Here is a 20715-nt window from a genome sequence, read left to right as displayed (position 1 = left end):
TCATAAGGCATTGTTCCCAGGCCTTTGACCATTTTGGTTGCCCTCTTCTGGACACGTTCCAGCTTGTCAGTATCCTTCTTGAACTGTGGTGCCCAGAACTGGACACAGTACTCCAGGTGAGGTCTGTCCAGAGCAGAATACAGTGGTACTATTACTTCCCTTGATCTAGATGCTATACTCCTATTGATGCAGCCCAGAATTGCATTGGCTTTTTTAGTTTGCCCTTGCAGGTCTCTTCTTGTGTTTTTATGCTCTTACTAGAGATGGCCAACTCTGTTTCTCTCAGCTTCTACCCACCCCCACCCCCCGGTCAGTCCTACATTCAGTTCACTAGATTCCCAGATCAGTTTGCATTGTTATTATTGCTCTTTAGAAAAACAGTCCTTACAAATATTCAGTTTAATAATAATAATAATAATAATAATAATAATAATAATAATAATAATTTATTATTTATACCCGCCCATCTGGCTGGGTTTCCCCAGCCACTCTCGGCGGCTTCCAACAGAAAATAAAACACAGTAATCTATAAAACCTATATATAAAAAATACAATAAGACAATACAAACAAAAAACAAAAAATCACAAAGTAAAATTAATAATAATAATTTATTATTTATAATGCATTTATATGCATATTTATAATGCATTTTTGGTTGGATAACAGTCTTGCAAACTTTGGAGGAGGATGCATTTTGAAGGAGAGCTGTATATACATTTGTATAGTGTTTCAGGAAGTGTGGATGAGGTAGATTCATGTTAAAATGAGAAGCAGAGGGGATTCTGACGCCCATCCCTGGTTCAGATATGCCCTTCTAGTGAGTGTGTAGGATATTCATTGCAGAATAAATTTGTTAAACTTCTGATGCTGGTAAGGTGATGGTTGGGGAATCATGTTGCCTTGCAGCAGTCCAAAAAATGTTAATATCTGTCCAACTGATATTGGGGGTGGGGGTGGACAACCAACAGAGCCAGCTGCAATGAAGTATGAATTAGCTCAACAGTAAAGGTAAAGGGACCCCTGACCATTAGGTCCAGTCGTGACCGACTCTGGGGTTGCGCGCTCATCTCGCATTATTGGCCGAGGGAGCCGGCGTATAGTTTCCAGGTCATGTGGCCAGCATGACAAAGCCACTTCTGGCGAACCAGAGCAGCACACGGAAACACCGTTTACCTTCCCGCTTCCTATTTATCTACTTGCATTTTGACGTGCTTTCGAACTGCTAGGTTGGCAGGAGCTGGGACCGAGCAACAGGAGCTCACCCCGCCACAGGGATTCGAACCGCTGACCTTCTGATCAACAAGCCCTAGGCTCAGTGGTTTAACCCACAGAGCCACCTGGGTCCCTACAACAGCTCAACAGTAGGTCACATGTTTTGCATGTGGGATGTCCCAGGCTCCTTCATGGCATCTTGAGTTAAAAGAGCTCAGGTAGCAGGATGGTGAGAAACCCCTGCCCGAGAGCCCTGAGAGTCTGCTGTCAGTCAGAACTGATAGTAATTGATTAGATGCATCAGTGGTCTTGAACCAGCCATAAGGCAGCACCAAGCAGAAATATAAGCACCAATGTCAACTGGCTAATAACAATACACAACATTTACATTAAGCATTTTAACTGTAAAGGTAAAGGGACCCCTGACCATTAGGTCCAGTTGTGACCGACTCTGGGGTTGCAGCGCTCATCTCGCGTTATTGGCCGAGGGAGCTGGCGTACAGCTTCCAGGTCATGTGGCCAGCATGACTAAGCCGCTTCTGGCAAACCAGAGCAGCACACAGAAACACCGTTTACCTTCCTGCTGTAGCAGTACCTATTTATCTACTTGGACTTTGACGTGCTTTCAAACTGCTAGGTTGGCAGGAGCTGGGACCGAGCAATGGGAGCTCACCCCGTCGCGGGGATTCGAACCACCGACCTTCTGATCCTGTACATATTTGCTTGGAAGCAAGTCCTGCTTTAAGTGTGGCTTCCTAGTAAGTGTGGTTAGGATTACATTCTTAAGCATGTGATCCAGAATGCGGCAGCTAGACTGGTGACTGGGAGCGGCTGCCGAGACCACATAACACCGGTCTTGAAAGATCTACATTGGCTCCCAGTACATTTCCGAGCACAATTTAAAGTGTTGGTGCTGACCTTTAAAGCCCTAAATGGCCTCAGTCCAGTATACTAGGAGCGTCTCCACCTCCATAGTTTTGCCTGGACACTGAGGTCCAGCACTGAGGGCCTTCTGGCGGTTCCCTTGTTGCGAGAAGCCAAGTTGCAGGTAACTAGGCAGAGGGCCTTCTCGGTAGTGGCGCCCGCCCTGTGGAACACCCTCCCATCAGATGTCAAACAGAAAAACAACTACCAGACTTTTAGAAGACATCCGAAGGCAGCCCTGTTTAGGGAGGCTTTTAATGTTTAATAGATTACTGTGTTTTATTTTTCTGTTGGAAGCCGCCCAGAGAGGCTGGGGAAACCCAGCCAGATGGGCGGGGTATAAATAATAAATTATTATTATTATTATTTATTATCCATGTCTACTCAGAAGTAAGTTTAACTCTGTGAGGCCCCAGGGAATTTGATGGTGCAATATAATTTAAAACAAATAAAAACAAGTTAGTATCAATAGGCTGGGTGTATTAATGGTTGGCATAAGTAAAAAACAAAACAGAAAACAAAACACCTCCTGCATTCATCCCAGTATTACTGCAAGAGATATCTACATTTTACATATTGTGTTTTGTCCCTGGTGTATTTACATTTTAATGCCTGTATTAATTCCCCCTCTCCCCCCCCCCCAAGCCATCCAGGGGAATATAAACTGAAGAATTGTATACAAATGTAATAAATAGATCATAGGTAATAAAATTCATTTTAAGAATTTCTGGCTTTCATCGGATAGGGTATTTCCCTCTACACACACACACACACACACACACACACACACACACACACACCCTCCAACCTCTTTCATACGTTCAGGGCCTCTGGACTATACATCCCATCAAGATCCCAATATGGTTTTCCAGTCCATAACCAAAGTCAATCCATCACTCCATTCCCAATGTTGACAAGGTCAGAGGTGGAAGGGAGCTTTGGCAGGGCTCCAAAAATACGAGACTCCTTTGAACAGCCAGTCAATCACATTCAATCAGTCAAGGAAAAACTGGAAGGCTTCCTAGCTTTGGAATCTTGGGAGTTTCCTTCTACCATTTCACTGCCCGCTGGGGGAGAATTAACACTGCTCCGAATTCTTTACTGATTCAATCATTTTCTTCCAGTTCATTAATTCTCCTTTAGGTTGATGCAGGGCACATTTTAAAAGGGAGGGACGCAACAAAACACCCTAATGAAATAATAGACTAACTTGTCTCTTCTCGTAACGTCACAAAGTCTTCTCACTTTCACTAGCTGCAAGGACAGGGCCAAGAGGGGCTTCTCTAGTTATTTTTAACTGGTGCCAGAATGGGGCTGGCAAGAGTGTAGGCGATTATCCAATTTGAAGCTTAGCAGATCCAGTGATTTGTAATTGCTTGAAAATACAGCCTGCAGACGATGGTGATTCCTCGCTTAGCCAAACAAACGAAAATCAATTAGTGTCAGTTCCCTTCTGCGCATTGTTACGTTTCCCGCAGTTTGTTTAAGGGAACGGCTGACACTTTTTCATACACATCTTGTGCTGTTACATTTCTGTTTAACTAAGATGTCATGTTGCTTGATTTGCTCAAAATCAAGTCAAGCCCAGCTGAGCAACGGAGTCTGAAATTCTTTTGTGGAATATTTAGCACATTGCCTCTCAGCTGCTCTGTCCTAAAGAAGCAACTAGAATGCATAGTGAGACCGCCAAATTTTAATGATACAAAAGGGTTGGTCAACTTTAGACATTATGCAGGGTTGCTGATCTCATTCGCAAGGGTTGCCTCCTTATGCAACCCAACAAGCAAGGTAATCCATAAGCTGATGGGAACATGGGGAACTGTCATAATACACTGATTGGTCCATCCAGAGCAGTACACTGACTGGCAGAGGCTCTCCGGGATACCAGATCAGGCTTTCTCCCAGCCATACAAGGAGATAGCAGGGATTGAAGCTGGAATTTTCTGTATTCAAGTTATGGTCTTTCCCTTGTATTTAATCAGACCATTGGTGCACCTAGCTCAGTATTATCTACACTGACTGTCAATGGCTGTCCATGATTTCAGACTAGGATCTCTTCCATCCCTACCTGGAGATCCCAGGCCCTAGACCTGGGATCTTCTGCATGGAAAGCAGATGCTTTTCCCTTCAGATCTTAGGAACATTAGTAAATTAGCCAAACGAATTGTTCAGCTACACACTACAGAGAAGGGCCAAGCTAACATATGATATTAATGGCATAGATTTACTTGGAATGCAAGCTATTCCTTGCCTTAATTTGCTCATCTGGATGGCGGATACCAAGGAGTGTGTGAGTTTGTGTAGAAACCAGCCTACTGTCCCAAAATAACTTTTACATTTGTTGCTCTGCCTTCTTTTGCTTTTTGCCCCACTCACCACTGGCAAGTGGCCCTTGGATGGTTGTCCAGAAGGGAATGCAATCCTCTGGCTGAAAAGGGTTTCTTGCCCCAACATACTAGAAATATAAATTTGCAAGCAACAATTCAAAAATGACCTTTCCAGTTGAGGGGAGTGAGACCTAGTGCTTATGTGTGCACATTTAGATTTTCACTAAAGAGAGGGTGCAGCCACCATGCCTCCAATTGGGGATTTAAAGCACAACCCTGTACAGGTTTTCTTGGAATTAAGAACCATTGAGATGCCCAAGAGTAAGTAAAAAGTCTATGCTTGCTCTGTTAAGCAATCTTAAACATACTTTCTGAGGAACAAGCCCTGGTAAACATACATTGTATAGGATTGCATTGTTAATGTTTGAAGGCACAGAGGGGGGCGAGGGAGGGTTGACGATTGGTAACTCCAGCTGTCCATGGCAACACAATTTTTAAAAGAGACCTATGAAATATTTTCAAATGGATAAGAGGGGTAAAATAGCTAATAGCTGTTTTTCCTTCCCCATCCCCACCCCAGATAAAGGGCCATACCTTCAGACGGATCAAGCCTTCTCGCCCTCCGTCCATGTTTTGAGTTGTTGTGAACAAACATGTTGTCAGATACTGCCAGTACGTGCCCATCGACATTCACCGTTGTTGATAACACAACCTGTGTATTACAGGGGAAGACAAGGCAGATAAATTACTTTCAGAGATCCATGTTTGAGATGCATTAATTAATCAGCTGAGTTTAAAATTCCATTCTATTTTGGCAAAATGAAATTGTGTCCTGCGGGGCTTATTCTTTCATTGAGGGAAAATATCTTTCTGCCTTGCATTAATTTCATTTAGCAAAGCTTCCTAAGGACTGGAATCGTCCTTGGGTCTTGGCATCGTAATATGCCAGTGGACTGCAAATGGCCTTACATTTTATTTCCTATATCAGAAAGTATCACAGACTCTTTTCAGACTTGCTAAAAGGCCCTATTTTGAATACATAGGAATATAAAAAGAAGCCTTGTACTGAGTCAGAGCACAGGTCCATCTCGTTCAGTTCAGTCTACATTGACTGGCAATGGCTCTCTAGGGTCTCAGCACCACTCTAACCAACTGAGCTATTCAGAAAGGAGTCCCTCCCTCTCCTACCTGGAGATGCCAGCTATTGAACTGGGACCTTCTGCACACCACAGCACTTCCCCAAAGATGAGTGGATGGGACTGTGCCATCTATTGATCACAGAGCTTATGCACATACAAGCTTTATGCACTACTGAGTATTCAGGAAAAAGTAAGGTCCCTAATCCAGGATGAAAAGTTCCACAGCTCCAAATACCAGTTACTGGGGGAAGTCAGTGGGAAAAGTCCTGCTTGTGTGCACTGCCTCTTTACTTCTGATAGGGTGGCCATGTATCCTGCTTTACATGCAAGTTGCAAGAATGTTGACTCTATACAGAGCCTGTTAACATGTAGTCATTGGTGATGTGGGTGGGGTGAACAATAAGCATTCTTTTCAGTGCCAGGTAAAAACATTATTGTTTAGACAAACCTACCCAGATGCTTAGAAAGTTGTTTTTAATTTTAATCTGTTTTAGTATTTTTGCATGTTTTTAAAGTATTGTTTTTAAAGCATTGTTGTATTTTTTTTCATTGTATCATCTTTTTGCAAACTGATTGGATGCTTTGTTTGTTTTTTAGAATGAAGCAGTGCAGAAATTTTATGGAATAAATAGTAAGTAAATAATAAACCCACTGCCCCTCCATGCATTTCTGAACAGTCTAAAGAAGTACTATGCAAAGCAAGTACATTTCTCAATGCGCGCATGGGTAGTGCAGCCATCAGCAATACTGCACCTGTAAGCATTATAGAACATCATATTTAAAAGGCATTTGCCTATGAAGTCAAGGACTCTGTGTACATTTTCCCAAATCACCTAAGCATGCTTCGAAAATCAATAGAACAGACAAGCTGGCCCTTACAAATGCAGCACTGGAAAAAATTAAGGCTCTAGCAAACAGTAAGAGGAGGTTGTAGATAATTAGATTAGAACCTAGAATACCTGAATTCAAATCCCTATTTAGCTATGTTGCACACTGGGTGGTATTTGCCTTCTGAAACAATAATCATTGTTAGAATACGTGCCCCACACTGGGCAAAGGATTGCTGCATGGTAGGGGGCAGTGGACTAGATGATGGTCCCTTCCAACTCTATGGTTCTACAAGTCTATGATCTTTCAAAACTCACACCTGTCCAAAGTTTGCAATGCAGTCATCTGCCAAAGCAATATGTACAAATATGCACATAGTAAAAGCATGTGTATACATGTGCATATTACTGAAAATAACATACAGAATGAATTATGTTAGTAGAAATTTCTTTGCAGAAATGTATGTATTTGCAGATATCAACTGTATAGGAGAAAGTCAGACAAAAATACTGACATTTTTTCCAGAGGACTTTTCAAAAATGTAAACTGCAAACTGACGTGGAAATGTGGAGGACTAAATTTAAAACTGGTACAATAAGAAATTGAAGCACTTGCTCTGAGCAATGAGAGCATCACTGAGGGAAATGAGGGGAAGCCCCTATGATGTTAGCTAGCATGAGAGTCAGCACATGCCAAGGCCTTAAACAGCAGGGAAAGGGTATCGCCTTTGTGCCCTGCTGAGGAGCTTGCTGGAAGCTGCTAGCAGCTAGCCACTGTGGAGAAAAAGATTGCTGGACTAGAAGGACCTTTGATCCAATCCAGCAGAGCTTTTGTAATGCTCTTAAGACTTTTGGCTACTCCTGTATTTATTAAAGAACACCCAGTGCATTAAAGATCTTAAATGTGCAAGCAAGGGGCACCTAACAGCTCACCTTGCAATTCAGCAGGATGAAGTCATCACGTTACATAAAGTACACCCTTTCTAAAGGGTGTCTGGTAAGCCTGGTTTGGTCAAGAATCAGAACATAATTCTCAGAGTGTTTTTGTAAACTGGAATGTATTCCAAAACACAAATCATACAATGAGAGTAGTCTTATATGAATGAGCATGCCTGTATCAAACATGTACTAGCTTTGCTGCTCTTTTGTTGAGTGTTATTGGTTATTGCATGGCTAAATTGAAATGCTAGTGGTAGCAGTAGTAACAACAACAACAACAACAACAACAACAACAACGAATATCTGAAAGCTCCTGAATGTCAACATTTGCAAGTAAATACTGCAAATCCCACACCAAATATTTATGAATAACCAAAAATGAAATGCACCAGTGAACTTGACTGTGACCTAAATAATCACGCAGTGAGCTTGATGGCTGAGTGGAGATTTGAGCCCCAGTCTCTTGGGGCTTAGCCTAACACTCTAACCCACTACACCCCATCTGGGATTCAGTCACAAACAGTTAGACATTCTCTGTAATATCCGTCTTGCCAGTTTTGCTGGCAAACAATGTATGAAACAAGGGCATATATTGCCCCCTGCTCAGTGACTTGCTGCAATTTGTACATGAGTGCAACCATTAATATATGAATCTACTGACATGCATTCTATTCCACAGCAGGTATCTTATTGCAAAAGAACAACCAGATGTTCTGGGAAGCACACAATCAGGAGATGGGTGCAGAAGTCCTCTTCCACCAAGTTCTCCAACTTTCAGAGCCTCTGACCTGGAAGGGAGCCTATACCCATTGTTATCCTCCATTAATTTATCAAATCTCTTTTTCCCCATTTTTTTTAATTAAAGATTTTCTTGGTTTACAGAAATATGTGCAATGTTTCTCATAGCATTTTGCAAATAAGTTTCATTTGTTGAGACATTGGGAAGAAAAGGGGAAAAGAGGTAGATGGGAGAAGGGTGGGTGGGGGTGGGGTGGAGTGACGATGTTTCTATTTTGCTTAATATATGTGGGAGGTTTTGTTTTGTTTTGTCAGCGTCACTTGTGTAGGTTCTCTGCTGTTCACTTGTGTTCCTTTAGTGGTGAGAGATGTTGGGGTTGGCCTACTAGGGTATGGCTTTCATTTGTGGTTGCCTGTGGTGGTCTTTGTTTCATGTGTGAGTGGGGTGGGTGGGTGTTTTGGATCAGGTTAGCCATATTGATTTGTATGCTGTTGGTGGATTTTTGTCATTGCCTTGTTGGGCTGTGTATGTGATAAAGGGGAATATACCGGCGTGAAGTCGTCTTCTTCTATTTGTCCCCGTGTCAGTTTCAGCTTATTGGTTAATTTTTCTAGTAAGGCTGTTTCCCATACTGTTTGGTACCATTGGTCCATGCTTACTCCTGACAGGTCTCTCCAGTGTCTGGTTATGGTGTTTCTGGTTACTGAGAGTAACCCACTTACTATCAAAGCTCTTTTTAAAGCCATCTAAGTTAGTGGCTGTCACTATGGTCACATCCACACCAGATATTTAAAGCAAATTTTAATCACATGTCTTTCCCCAAGAAATCCTGGAAATTGTTGTGTACCCCCTCATAGAGCTACAATTCTCAACACTCTTTAAAAAATACAGCTCCTACTATTTTTGATTTTTTTTTAGGGGAAGCCAAATGCTTTATGTTGCTTTAAATATTTGTGAAGATGTGAACTACATCTTCTGGGAGTGAATTCCATAGTACTGTGTGAGGAAGTACTTCAGCTTGTCTATTCCGAATCGCCTCCAGTCAGTTTCATTGGATGACCCTGAATTCTAATATTATGAGAGAAAGGTCTCTCAGTTCACTTTCTCCCCACTGTGCATAAAGTTAAGCACCTCAATCAAGCCCCCTCCTGTCACTATTTTCCTAAACTAAAAAGCTTCAAACATTCCTTCATGCAGGAAGTGCTCCAGCCCCCTGATAATTGTGGTTGTCTTATCTGGAACATTTTCCAATTCTACACCTCCATTTTGAAATGTAGAACCATACAATGAATAGATTTCCCCAGAGTGGCTGGGGAAACCCAGTCAGATGGGCAGGGTATTAATAATAGTTATTATTATTATTATTATTTCCTTAGTTCAATTCCATCATTATTCTCTAAGTTTGCTTGGTCCAGCTTCATGTTCCACCCTATTTCCAAGCATTTCTAAAACTGATTCTGAAACCAGCACATGTGTAATTTATTTCAGGGAAAGGGAATAGACAGGGGTCAGCAAACATTTTCAGCAGGTTCCACTGTCCCTCAGACCTTGGGGGGGGCGGACTATATTTTGGGGGGAAATGAACATTTTTGTGTGTGTCAAGACCCCGTGGCCTCCCCTTATGTTGAATAATAACACGTGCACATCGTATTTTAAGTTAATCGGCAAAATTTAGGCCACAACTTTATTGCTTACAGAATGTGAACGGTATTGGCTTAGGCACTGGAATTGAACCGACTATATCTGACTCCTGCCTGCCTGCAGGAAGTCTCACAAGGGTTTACCACCAGCAGGGGGAGCCCTGCTAATACACATCAACTAGGATCTCCCCCAGGGTCACCAATAGGGGTCATGCCATGGCCCTAGCCACCGTCTGGGCTTTGGACAGAGACCACGCCCTTCAGATTCCTTTAACAGAATACCCTTTAGTATGGAGGGACAGGGGATGGCCACAGCTTCCCCTCCCATCAACCAAGCTTTTCCAATGCCTAACCACCAAACCATACAAAGTTGTAATGATTTGATAAGCTTACAGAAGACAACAAGATGGGGTTAAGGATGGGGCAGTGGGGGAAAGCTCCTTTGTAATTGACTGGGTTTTACCCCTTATGGTTGTGAAAAGGGGGCTCTTTCATGTTGCCTCTAGCTGCATGGGAGCTGTAACTGCCATATGGCTAAAGTAATATCAAAGGCTGCAATCCTATACACACATAAGAAGAATCTCCTGGTGGATCTGACCAAAGGCTCATTTAGTCCAGCATCCTGTTCTCACTAGATGCATAATATGGGAATCCTGGACATTAGCACAACAGTGCTTTCCCACTTGTGCTCCTCAGCATACTACCTCTGATGCTGAAAGAGGAGCATAGTCATTGGGGCTACCAGGCATTGATAGCCTTATTTTCCATGTATTTGTCCAAACCTCTTTTAAGGTGGTGGGCATCACTACATCTTGTGGTATCAAATAGGCAGTTATGTCTACCCTAGGATCACTTTGGTCGCCCTTTCCTGAACTGCTTCCACCTCTACAATATCTTTGTGGGGATGCAGTGGCTAGAACTGCACACAGTATCCCAAATGTGGTCACACCATGGATTGCTATAATGTTATCGTGATGTTGGCAGCCTTGTTTTCAATACCTTTTGTAACATGGACTTCATCTTTTTCACAGCTGCCACACACTGGGTCAACATTTTCACTGAACTATCATGAACTTCTCTTTCCTGGTCAGTCCTCACTAGTTCAGGCACCATCAGTGTGAGTGTGAATTTTTTGCCTCACTTGTTTAGATTGGAATCATATTTCTCATCTGAATTCAATTCACTCAGTTTCGAGAGGTTCTCTGGGGGCTCCTCTCAATCCCAGCTCACCATTCATCCCAATTATTTATGAACAAATTAAAACACAGAGATCCCAATGAGCGTATTGGGCAGATTCCACTACATCTCTCCACCGTCAAAACTCTCCATTTATTCCTGCTCTCTTCTTCCCGTTACTTATCCTATGAGAACCACTTCTCATGCCCCATGACTGTTCATCTTACTCAGGGACATTTTCAAAAGTTTTTCAGAAGTCCAAGTACACAATGTCTATCCATCTGCATACTTACCCACTCAAAACACTAAAGGTTTGTTAGATGGGACTTGAGGAAGCTATGCTGGCACTTATTCAGCAAGACGTATTCTTCTATATGTTTGGTAATTCTCTCTTTGAGAAAGCTTTTCACCAGTTTTACCAGAAAAATATTAAACTAACTAGCCTGTAATGTCTCACCTCAATTCTTATTCTTATTCATTAGTGTTATTAGTGTTATTGGTCAGGTATGGGTATTACGGTAATCTTAAGGTATGGATGTTTATCTTACTTTTTTTTGGTAAGAAAATCACCAATTTCACATTCGAATTTAGAACTTCTTTAATGCCATCTGGACCTGGTGGCTTGTTCATTTTTTTATTTGTCAGTAAGGCCTAGAGCTTTTTCTCTTATCGCCACTATTTTTATTTATTTTATTAATTAAATTTATTTTCTGCCCTTATTCCCAATGGAGCCCTGACTGGCATTGGCCTTAATGCCTCAAGAGTTCCCCTGAAGGATTAAGATTAAAAAGTCAAAACTAATTCTACTAGAACTCAGGGACATCCATGGAAGCTGAATGTTGGAAGATTCCAGACAGATAAAATAAAGTACTTCTTCACACAGTGCATGGTTAAGCTATGGGATTTGCTCCCACAAGATGTAGTGATGGCCACCACTTGGGTGGCTTTAAAAGAGGATTAGACAAATTCATGGAGGAGGAGAAGGCCGTCACTGGCTTCTAACCATGATGGCTACATTCTTCCTTGATTGCTGGAGGCAGTAGGCTTCTGAACAATTGCTGGGAATTGAAAGTAAGGAGAGGGCTTCATGCTTAGGTTCTCATGGGCATCTCATTGACCAGTGTGTAAATGGATTACTGGACTAGATGGACCTTTGCCCTGATCCAGTAGGGTTCTTCTTAGTAGAAAATTTGTATTTAAAAAAGCCAAACAGGACAATGGAGTGTGGCCAGTGCATCAATTCACTTTAGAAGGAAGACAAGATACTCCAGACCTCAAAAATCCACGGAGAAATTCAGAGGAGAATTTTGGAAGCACCCATATTCTATAGACCAATGTGCATTCATTGAAAAATAAAAAGCTCACCCTGTGTGGGAATATTCTCAAACCTGTGTGTCCCACTTTCAGAAAGAGAATTTCTGGCTTTAACAGCTGACAAAACTGTTCTTGGCCCACAAAAGGGAAACCTGCTCTCTGGGAGAATTTTATGCTGACTGAAAGAATGCTTTGTCTTCACAAGATGAACTTAATTCATTCCAAAAGGTGCCTGTCATACTGCACATTAATGCTGTACTCGCATTCCCGCCACAAAATGTATTGCTTTCATGTGCCAATAGATTTCATCATTGTGCATTTGGGTGGAGCTGGGACTCTGCTCCAAAGTGAACATTTCCCCTGTGACATAAGAGAGCCCAGTCAGATGCACTTCATTATTTTCTCTTAAACAATGGAAATAAATTTTAATCTCTTGCTGGCCAGCCCAGACCACACTTCAGTGGCAAGGGAATAAGGTTGAATTATTCCAGTGTCTGAAATATTTACGAGAAGATTTTAAATTGTAACCAAATGTAAATCAAAATGTATATTATTGCACATACATAATACACACACACACAAACAATTCCAACCACGCACAAGCAGAGACTATATTATACACACCCACTGGGATAGAGGTATAAACTTATATATACACCGGAAGCATACAGTCAACCACAGATCATTCTAGCATATTTTTACGTATATATGTGCGTGCATGTGCTTAATTTAATATGACTGGAGGTGGCAGTGGCAGAAGGTATCAAAAACAATCATGTAGTGAGAGATTTGGGGCCAGAGAAGATGTGATGTGGTAGCCATCTCATGGTTCTGCCTCATTTTTCATATAAAGTAAGGTGAGGAAATATATTATTTTTTACAACAAAAACTGCATGTGGAGGAGGAAACTTGACTGCCCCACTACCTTATTGCAGGTTTGGATGCTTTGAGCTCTTCCCTCCCCAGCCTAGTTCTTGCCCAGTATCTCAATGCCAAACTAGGAATGGTCCAACTTGTGGATCTCCTGTGGGTGTGCTTCCTGTCGCCACCACAAAAAAAGAAAAATCTCTCAGCTGTTTCCATAAGTTAGTATAAAGTATTCACCAAAAATACAGATAAAATCCACAAAATTTAAAAAACAAGTATACATAATAAAATGGTAAATAATGCTAAGCACCGTCTCCCTGAGGTTAATAGATCTATTCATTTATTACATATTATAATTTATTTCAACATTATCCCAATTGTCTTGGATTTAGGGGGCTGGGGAGTTTCTCTTACCCCACACCAAAACAAAATAATTTAGATAATGTTGAAGTAAATAATTAGTAAATTAATTCATATTTTTGCAGTCTCTTACATACTCTGGACAGTGTCCAGAGCACTCTTCTACTAGCACACGTTATGCTTGTGCAACAGAAATTTATCTGCTTCTCCTCCTCCCCATGCAACCCAGCAGCCTTACCAAATCTGCTCCAGTGGGTGGGGAGGGGATCCAGAAGAGATTTGGGGTAGTGTGGGGGAGGGGAGAAGTGTGCTACCATGATGGGTTCCTTAGCACTACACTGGATACAACCCTATGCACACTAGGCCCAAAGAATACATATATGTGAACAGCACAGGTACACCTAACTGTGTATATTCCACATCTGCACTCTCAAACCTTGGCAGTAGTACTCTAGGACACCAAGGGAAATGTTTAACAAACGTACCTTTCAAACTGCACAATCAGTATGGGCACAGCAGTCCCTGGCATATGTTGGTTCTAGCATGTTTGTTACTGTTACAGCCATCATTACCATATGACATTCACAGCTCATAGTATGTGTGTCCACCAGAACAGTACACAAATATGCTGTGTATTGCAACAAAATAACAGAATAGATTCCAGCCCCCCGCCTTTGCTTCTTCTAGTTTGGGCAGCTAGAAGGAAGTGGAGTATCCTGTAACAGGGCATGGCTGATTGGCATCTTGAGAAACAACACTCCACATTGCAATGTTTTGTTGCACATCCCAAGTGAACACTAAGAATGGAACATGAGTGGCTGGGGAAATCCAGCCGGATGGGTGGGGTATAAATATATTATTATTATTATTATTATTATTATTATTATTATTATTATTATTCACACCCAGAGTCAGTTTGCCTCTGATTAGAGGCACTGTACCCAGGGCTGACTCAAGACATTTTGGCATTTGAGGTGAATCATAAAATGGCAACATGCCCCACTCCCCGGCCAGGGAAGAAAGGGTGAGTGAAGAACAAAAGGGGAAGAAAGATCTACGTCAGGAAGAAGGTTGGGAGGAGACCAGCAGCACCTCCTATTCACCAAGAGTGCTGGCAAGGAATAGGCAAATCAGCCTCCAACAGCCTTAGCTGTTGCTGCCACCGCAGCAGTAGCAGTAGCAGCAGCAGCAGCAGTGGGCAATGTATTCACTGGAGGCCAGATCTGCTGCCCTTGTGGATCCTGCCACTCAAGGTGGTCACCTCATCTTGTTTCATGGATGCGTCAATTCAATTGTTGGATACTGGGGGCAAACTAGTGCTGTGCCAAGATCTGTCTTCTGGTTTCTCAAAAGTTTTCTTCCTCTGTGAAAGAGGCTTCTATAGGGCACTTTAGAACTTCATTGGGATTTTGGTTGGTCTGCAGTGTGGCATAAACCTGTTCTCTGACAGGTGGCCAAGGGTAGTGTTTGTGTTTTTCTTTCCATCAAAAACTTCTCCAGCACTCTACAGCCTTTTGGGTTGCCCTCACTTTCCATTCCACCCCATTGAATAAGTTACATCATGATGTCTTCCATGGGCTTTGATTGAAGTGCAGACTCCCAAGAACGCTGCAGAGTGCAGATCACTGGTGAGATGATTTATAGAATGAAAGACATGACACTCACAATGACCCCTTGGCCACTTGCATCCCATGAGAATTTCACCAACTTTTTATGTCCCCTTTGATAATTTTCAGGTGAAATTTCTTTTTTCCATTAGTTAATGGAGAATAGTCAGGGGGGAGGAATGCAGGGGACATTTTCTGGCACAGGGCTAGAGAGAGTACTAGATGAATCTTCATCATGTTCCACCCAAGCTTTTCCTTCACCATGAATCGTTCATCTACTTTAAAATATACCTACTGTAGCTTCCAGTGCCTCCTGATACCAGTTGAATGATTCCCCACTACTTTAATAATGATATGTTGGTTTTATTGTATATTTGAATTGCTGTTTTGTATTGTTTTATTGTATACTACCTTGGCATTATTGTAATCACCACCACCACATATTTTATCAACAAAAAGCTGCTTAGCATTATGGATAAGAAATTGTTCTTTAATTGATTCCTAGCTCCACTCAAATCTCATGCTGAACATAGACCACTACCAAGCATGTTTTATACTGAAGAGTTAAAAGTCCATGATTTTTGTGTTTTGTTTTGGGGTTTTTTTTTAAAAAAAGGAAGCGGACATTCCTCTATAGTCTCCAGCTCCCAGGCCCTCCCCCTTTCACCAGCCAACAGCTTTCCCCCAGTGAGCATTTCCTGGGTCATGGAGGGTGACCCTTTCCATCTGGAATCAATCAGTCAACTCCTGACAACTTCCTGAAACACCTCACTCCATTTCCTGTTCTCTCCCCCTTCTCCTTTCCCCCCTCGTTCGCTTCACTCTTCAAAACTGCAGGCCGCAGCAACTTAATGTTAGAGGGTCAGGCACAGTTAGACTCCAAAACACTACACAAGAAAACCTTTGACCTTCAGAAATCTTTACATCTTAGCTAAACAAATGAAGGTCAATATTTCTTACCATTATCTTGTTAACCATTTAGGTGCTTTCCCCCTCCCTTCTTTTGCCAATGCCCTCCTGATGGCATATCCATCAATACCACTTGTTCACCCATTATCATAAAACATGACATGCTTTTGTTTTCTTTAAGGGTATTTAAGGCTGGTGAAAGACACTGGACTGTTAGTATAACTGTTGAACACCATAGGCAAGTATCACTTGTATAGTGATGTCAGGCTAAGGCCTTCCTGAAAGACACTTTTCTAGTTTGGGTTCACTTTGCCAGCCAAGATTAAACACTGGTGGCATGAATTTAATTCTTATGTTGTAAATGTACACTTAATACAGTGGCTGAGTGGATCTGCCTTCACCTTTGCTCACATATTCTCTCTCACTTGCACATTAGTTACATCCAGGAGTGCATATCCCATTACAAGTTACCTGTTCATTACTTGCTGGTCTTAAGATTAAAATATGTCTACGCATGCAGAAGAACAAGGTTGTAATCAGGTGATTGGGGTCTAAGAGGGTATAGTTGCTTCTCTCTCTCTAGAGTTAATCACCAACATTATTCTCTAAATAACGGGACCTCACGGGTGCCTCTTTTGGTCCTTAAAATTTCTTCTTCTTTCTGCAAAGCATGTAGGAATCACTCATTTATTTGCTCCCCGACTGACTGGCACACAGGCACCTGAGTTTGCCATTAGTGGGGACCGCTGTGAGAACCAGCACTAATTGAAATATAATGGTGTCATCAATGTACTCCAATGATATTCTTCTGCTAGAATTGTTCTGAGGTTTGTGTTCCCAATGAGTGTCCAGAATTTGTGCAGCCTATCTCGTCCCTCAGTGAAATGGTGGGGGTGGAATCCTGTTATAGTTCCAAGAGAGGGGTGGGGTTCCTTTATAGCACCGGACATCTGGAAACAATACAAAATTCATGATGTACTTTCCTTTATAACTGCTCAGTTACACTAACATATTTTTCTAGTTTGGCAAAAGTTGCTATGCTATTAAATTTTAATATTTATTATTGTTATTTTCATCATGGGAAGAAGAAAAACAAGTCACAGCAGCCTCCCATTCTGCTTTCTCTTTCCATTCGGACAAGCTTCCCATAGTGATCAATTGGGGTTCCAGTGTGAAAGGAAGAGATAAAATGACTAATGAATTTGTCTTTGTGAGTGTGCACCAATTTAGTTAACGGATTAACTCATTGTTAATACTGCCTAATCACTTTGGGGTTCATACAATAATAGTGGCTAAATAATGGTAAGAGATATGTTTAATTTGGAAACCTAGTTGGATGAAATTTTTACTTGTCCCAGAGATCTATGGAAGATGTCAGTTGCTTATTCAGAGGATATACTGATTGGTCACCTCCAGACTCAGTATTTTGTTAGAAAAGGGGGAGGGGGTTTCCACAAAATAATGTCACATCACTGATCACGTCTCATTGTAAAGCTACTACACAGAATGACTTTGGCTGGAGAACTGCATTGCAAAATTCGAAGATGGGTGAGTTTAGAAGGATGGCCGTGCTCCAGTTCATGTACTGTTTCAAAAAGTGCAAATGAGGTAGGTTTACCTTTAAATGTGAACTGAATTGACTTTCTCCCTGGACATGTACTAGCACCTAAAAAGCCTTGTGCCATATCTTTATCAGTTACCTTCAAATAGAGGGTTCTCTTCTGACAGTGTTTCTAATACTATACAAGGTTACATGACCTATAGTATACAAGCTTACATTACATATATATGACCCTTCTATAACCTGTACATGATCTAGCATAGAGATAAAATTCACTCAGATCTTTTTGTTCCCCTCACCTACTTTTCTGTTTCTAAAACATAATTAAATCAATAGTTTGAAGAAACACCCCCCCCTTTAATCCTTCATTCTGCATGTAAAACGCCTGTATCTTGTTTTAATGAATCTGAGATGGTCTTACATTTTTAGGATTGACAAGTGTCCATTGTAACCTAGATCGTAATCTCTGGCACTTTAATTATTTTTTGCTGATATAGGGCATATGGAAGAAGTTGGATGAAAGATAAAAGAGCATGCATTTTGGGAGCTGCAAAAACATTACTGATATTTTGAGATGATCTTCACACTAAAAACACTTGAGTGGAACTCTTACCAGCATCTGTGTGAAACTCTTCAGAAGAGAAAAAGTTTTAGTATTTTTTTTTTTTTTGCATTCTTTAATATAACATATAGATAGTTTTAATGTGGGATCCAGGAATCTCTGGGCTTTTACAGTGCATAGTGTTTAGCAGTGGAAGGAGCTCAGAAAAAATACTGAAAGAATACAGAAAAAAATACAGAAAGAAAAAATACCATGTTCACCAACACATTTTAAAAATTCTCTCACATGGAGAGAATTAAACAAAGAGCACTTAAAAGATGGATTTCCCTTTGCAATCTGAAATGGTACCAGTTATGTTGCGCGGACAGGTTTTGAAGCTATAGTTGAGGACCACACCCAGAAGAAGGAGCAAGCAGATCCTCCGTGTAGCAGAAATGATTTAACACATTTTGAAGCAAAGTAACTCACATTTAAATTGAAAGAGGTGGCCTCATAAGACTATTAAGTCCAATGCAGCTGTGCTGTGGAATTGTACAATCTATTCTACCACCTCCAGACTTTACCACCTCATTTCACTCCATGTGTACACAAAGCCTTAACTAATTCCTCTTCAGATTTCAATCCAAGTTCTGAGTCTCAAACTTTAATAAATCAAAGGTACCCAACTTTATTGGGGGTTGGGGTGACAAAATGTCACAACAGATGCAACATTCAAGGTTAAAAGTGAATTTTTTCAAGTCAGTAGAACATTGTATTTCCAGTGCTTGGAACACATGGGCTGCAACCAAAGTGTCTGCGACTATAATGGTAAATAAGAAGGCTGGGTGATCTGGGTCACATTTATTAATTTTCACACAAAAGATCTGCAGTAGAGAACCATAGTAAGAGATTCTAACTGCCCACAACCAATGGTAGTTGAGCCAATGCTGCCAGGGCTGAGGGGTAGTATTTCATCTACCCCTTCATTGAAGCCTCATCCTTTCGGGTGAGTAGGGAAACCTTCCTGTTATACTCCCTTCCAAGGCCCCATAACTCTAGCTGTATGCTACAGGCTGGCCCCAAAAATATTCCCTTCCCTGACAGCAAGCACCACAGCTCTGAAGGTCAGTTGTGAAATTATACTCTTAAAGGTATCGGAGGGTCAGGGGTGTAAGAGGACAACATTTTCCATTCTTCCCTGTATTTGTCACATGCAATGCTGTTTCCATTCCACTGCTTGAGAGGACACAGCCCTGGCTGGAAATTGCATAGCATCCATAGTAGCGTCTTCCATAAAGACTTGTGCCTGAAGAAGTTTAGAAGTAGTTTGATGCTGACGTATTGCATCTGGGGGAAGGGAGGGCCAGAGGTCCTCAAGCCACACAATGCATGCGCATGCAGAAGATGCTGCACAAGATGCTCTTAAAGATAAGGCAGCCATATTGTGGATCTTATGGAGTGCAGACTCCAATTTCCTGTCTGTCAAAAACTACATTATCCATCTTGTTGTCTGCTGTGGTGAAATTAAGTAACTTATAAAAGTTAAGTTGTTATTCCACCCCATTCATTTCAAAGCAAAAACAACAGTGAATATATATTTGCTGGTTTGATTTCTGTCTCAGCATGAAACAAATGCAGTTGTACCTCGGAGGTCGAACAGAATCCATTCCGGAAGTCCAGTGCTGTCCTTCCTACTGGGCTGACTGGCACATTGCGCCAGGGTGCCGGCCTCTCAGGGGCGCCCCAGCAAGTGGGGGAGGTGCGCGGCCCACGTGGAGGCAAGGCCGGGGCGCACTGCAGAAAGAGCTCCGGTGGCTCCCAAGCCCAGGCGGGGGGGGCGACGGGAGCAGCGCCCAAAAGGGCTCCTTTCGGTGCAATGTTCCCGCCTCGCCCCCTCGCAACAGCAGGCTTGCTAGCCGCCGTTCCAATGGCCCGTAGCAAGCCCATGGGGGGGGGGCGCCAGACTCCGGAGGGATTTTCGCACCACGGCGCTGGATACCCTTAAGACAGCCCTGTGGAAGTCCATTCAACTTTCAAAATGTTTGGAAACCAAGGAGCAGCTTCCAATTGGCTGCAGGAAGCTCCTGCAGCCAATCAGACGCCATGTAGCCACATTCGGGTTCCAAAGAACATTTGTGAACCAGAAAACTCACTTCCTGATTTGTGGCATTCAGGAGCCAAAACATTCGACTCGCAAGGCATTCAGGATCCAAGGTATGACTGTATGTGAATATTGGCCATATCCACTCTGAGTTTTGAAACTGAAGAGGCCAAAAGAAGTGGTAGAACAGGCTTAAATAGCTTTATGCCCTCTTCCACCCTGGTTGATACAGAGACTTCCTGTGAGGGATAAGAGGTACCGGCAGCCCCCTCCCATCCTGAATACCAGCTCCTCCCCCAGTGGGGAGGGGGAGACTTCGAGTGGTGATTCAGGAAGTGGAAACAGGAGCTTGAGTACCTTGGCGGAGCACAGGCACCGCCTGGGAAAGGAACAGGGAAGCAGGGAGACGGTGGGAAAGAGGCCGATCCCAGCTACGCCGGAATTGCGTAAAAAGCGCAGGGGGCGGAGATTCAATATGCCAAGATTACTTTGCTGGAAGAAAACGTGCGAACCGCCATTCGGAGGTTCTGT

The 20715-nt window shown here is 42.2% G+C and overlaps 1 protein-coding gene across 2 annotated transcripts in view; it reads right to left on the bottom strand.

Moving 5' to 3' along the window:
* EBF2 (EBF transcription factor 2) overlaps nucleotides 1–20715 on the bottom strand; it is a 259251-nt gene that overhangs the window by 52205 nt on the left and 186331 nt on the right. For both annotated transcript variants that reach the window (XM_035138787.2, XM_035138788.2), the window contains exon 8: nucleotides 5059–5176. In XM_035138787.2, coding sequence (XP_034994678.1) covers nucleotides 5059–5176 — 118 coding nt within the window. The remainder of the gene's footprint in view (nucleotides 1–5058; nucleotides 5177–20715) is intronic.

The sequence above is a fragment of the Zootoca vivipara genome, chromosome 15 (genome assembly GCF_963506605.1).
Source record: "Zootoca vivipara chromosome 15, rZooViv1.1, whole genome shotgun sequence".
Taxonomy (NCBI): Eukaryota; Metazoa; Chordata; class Lepidosauria; order Squamata; family Lacertidae; genus Zootoca; species Zootoca vivipara.
This window is presented reverse-complemented; position numbering and strand designations above follow the sequence as displayed.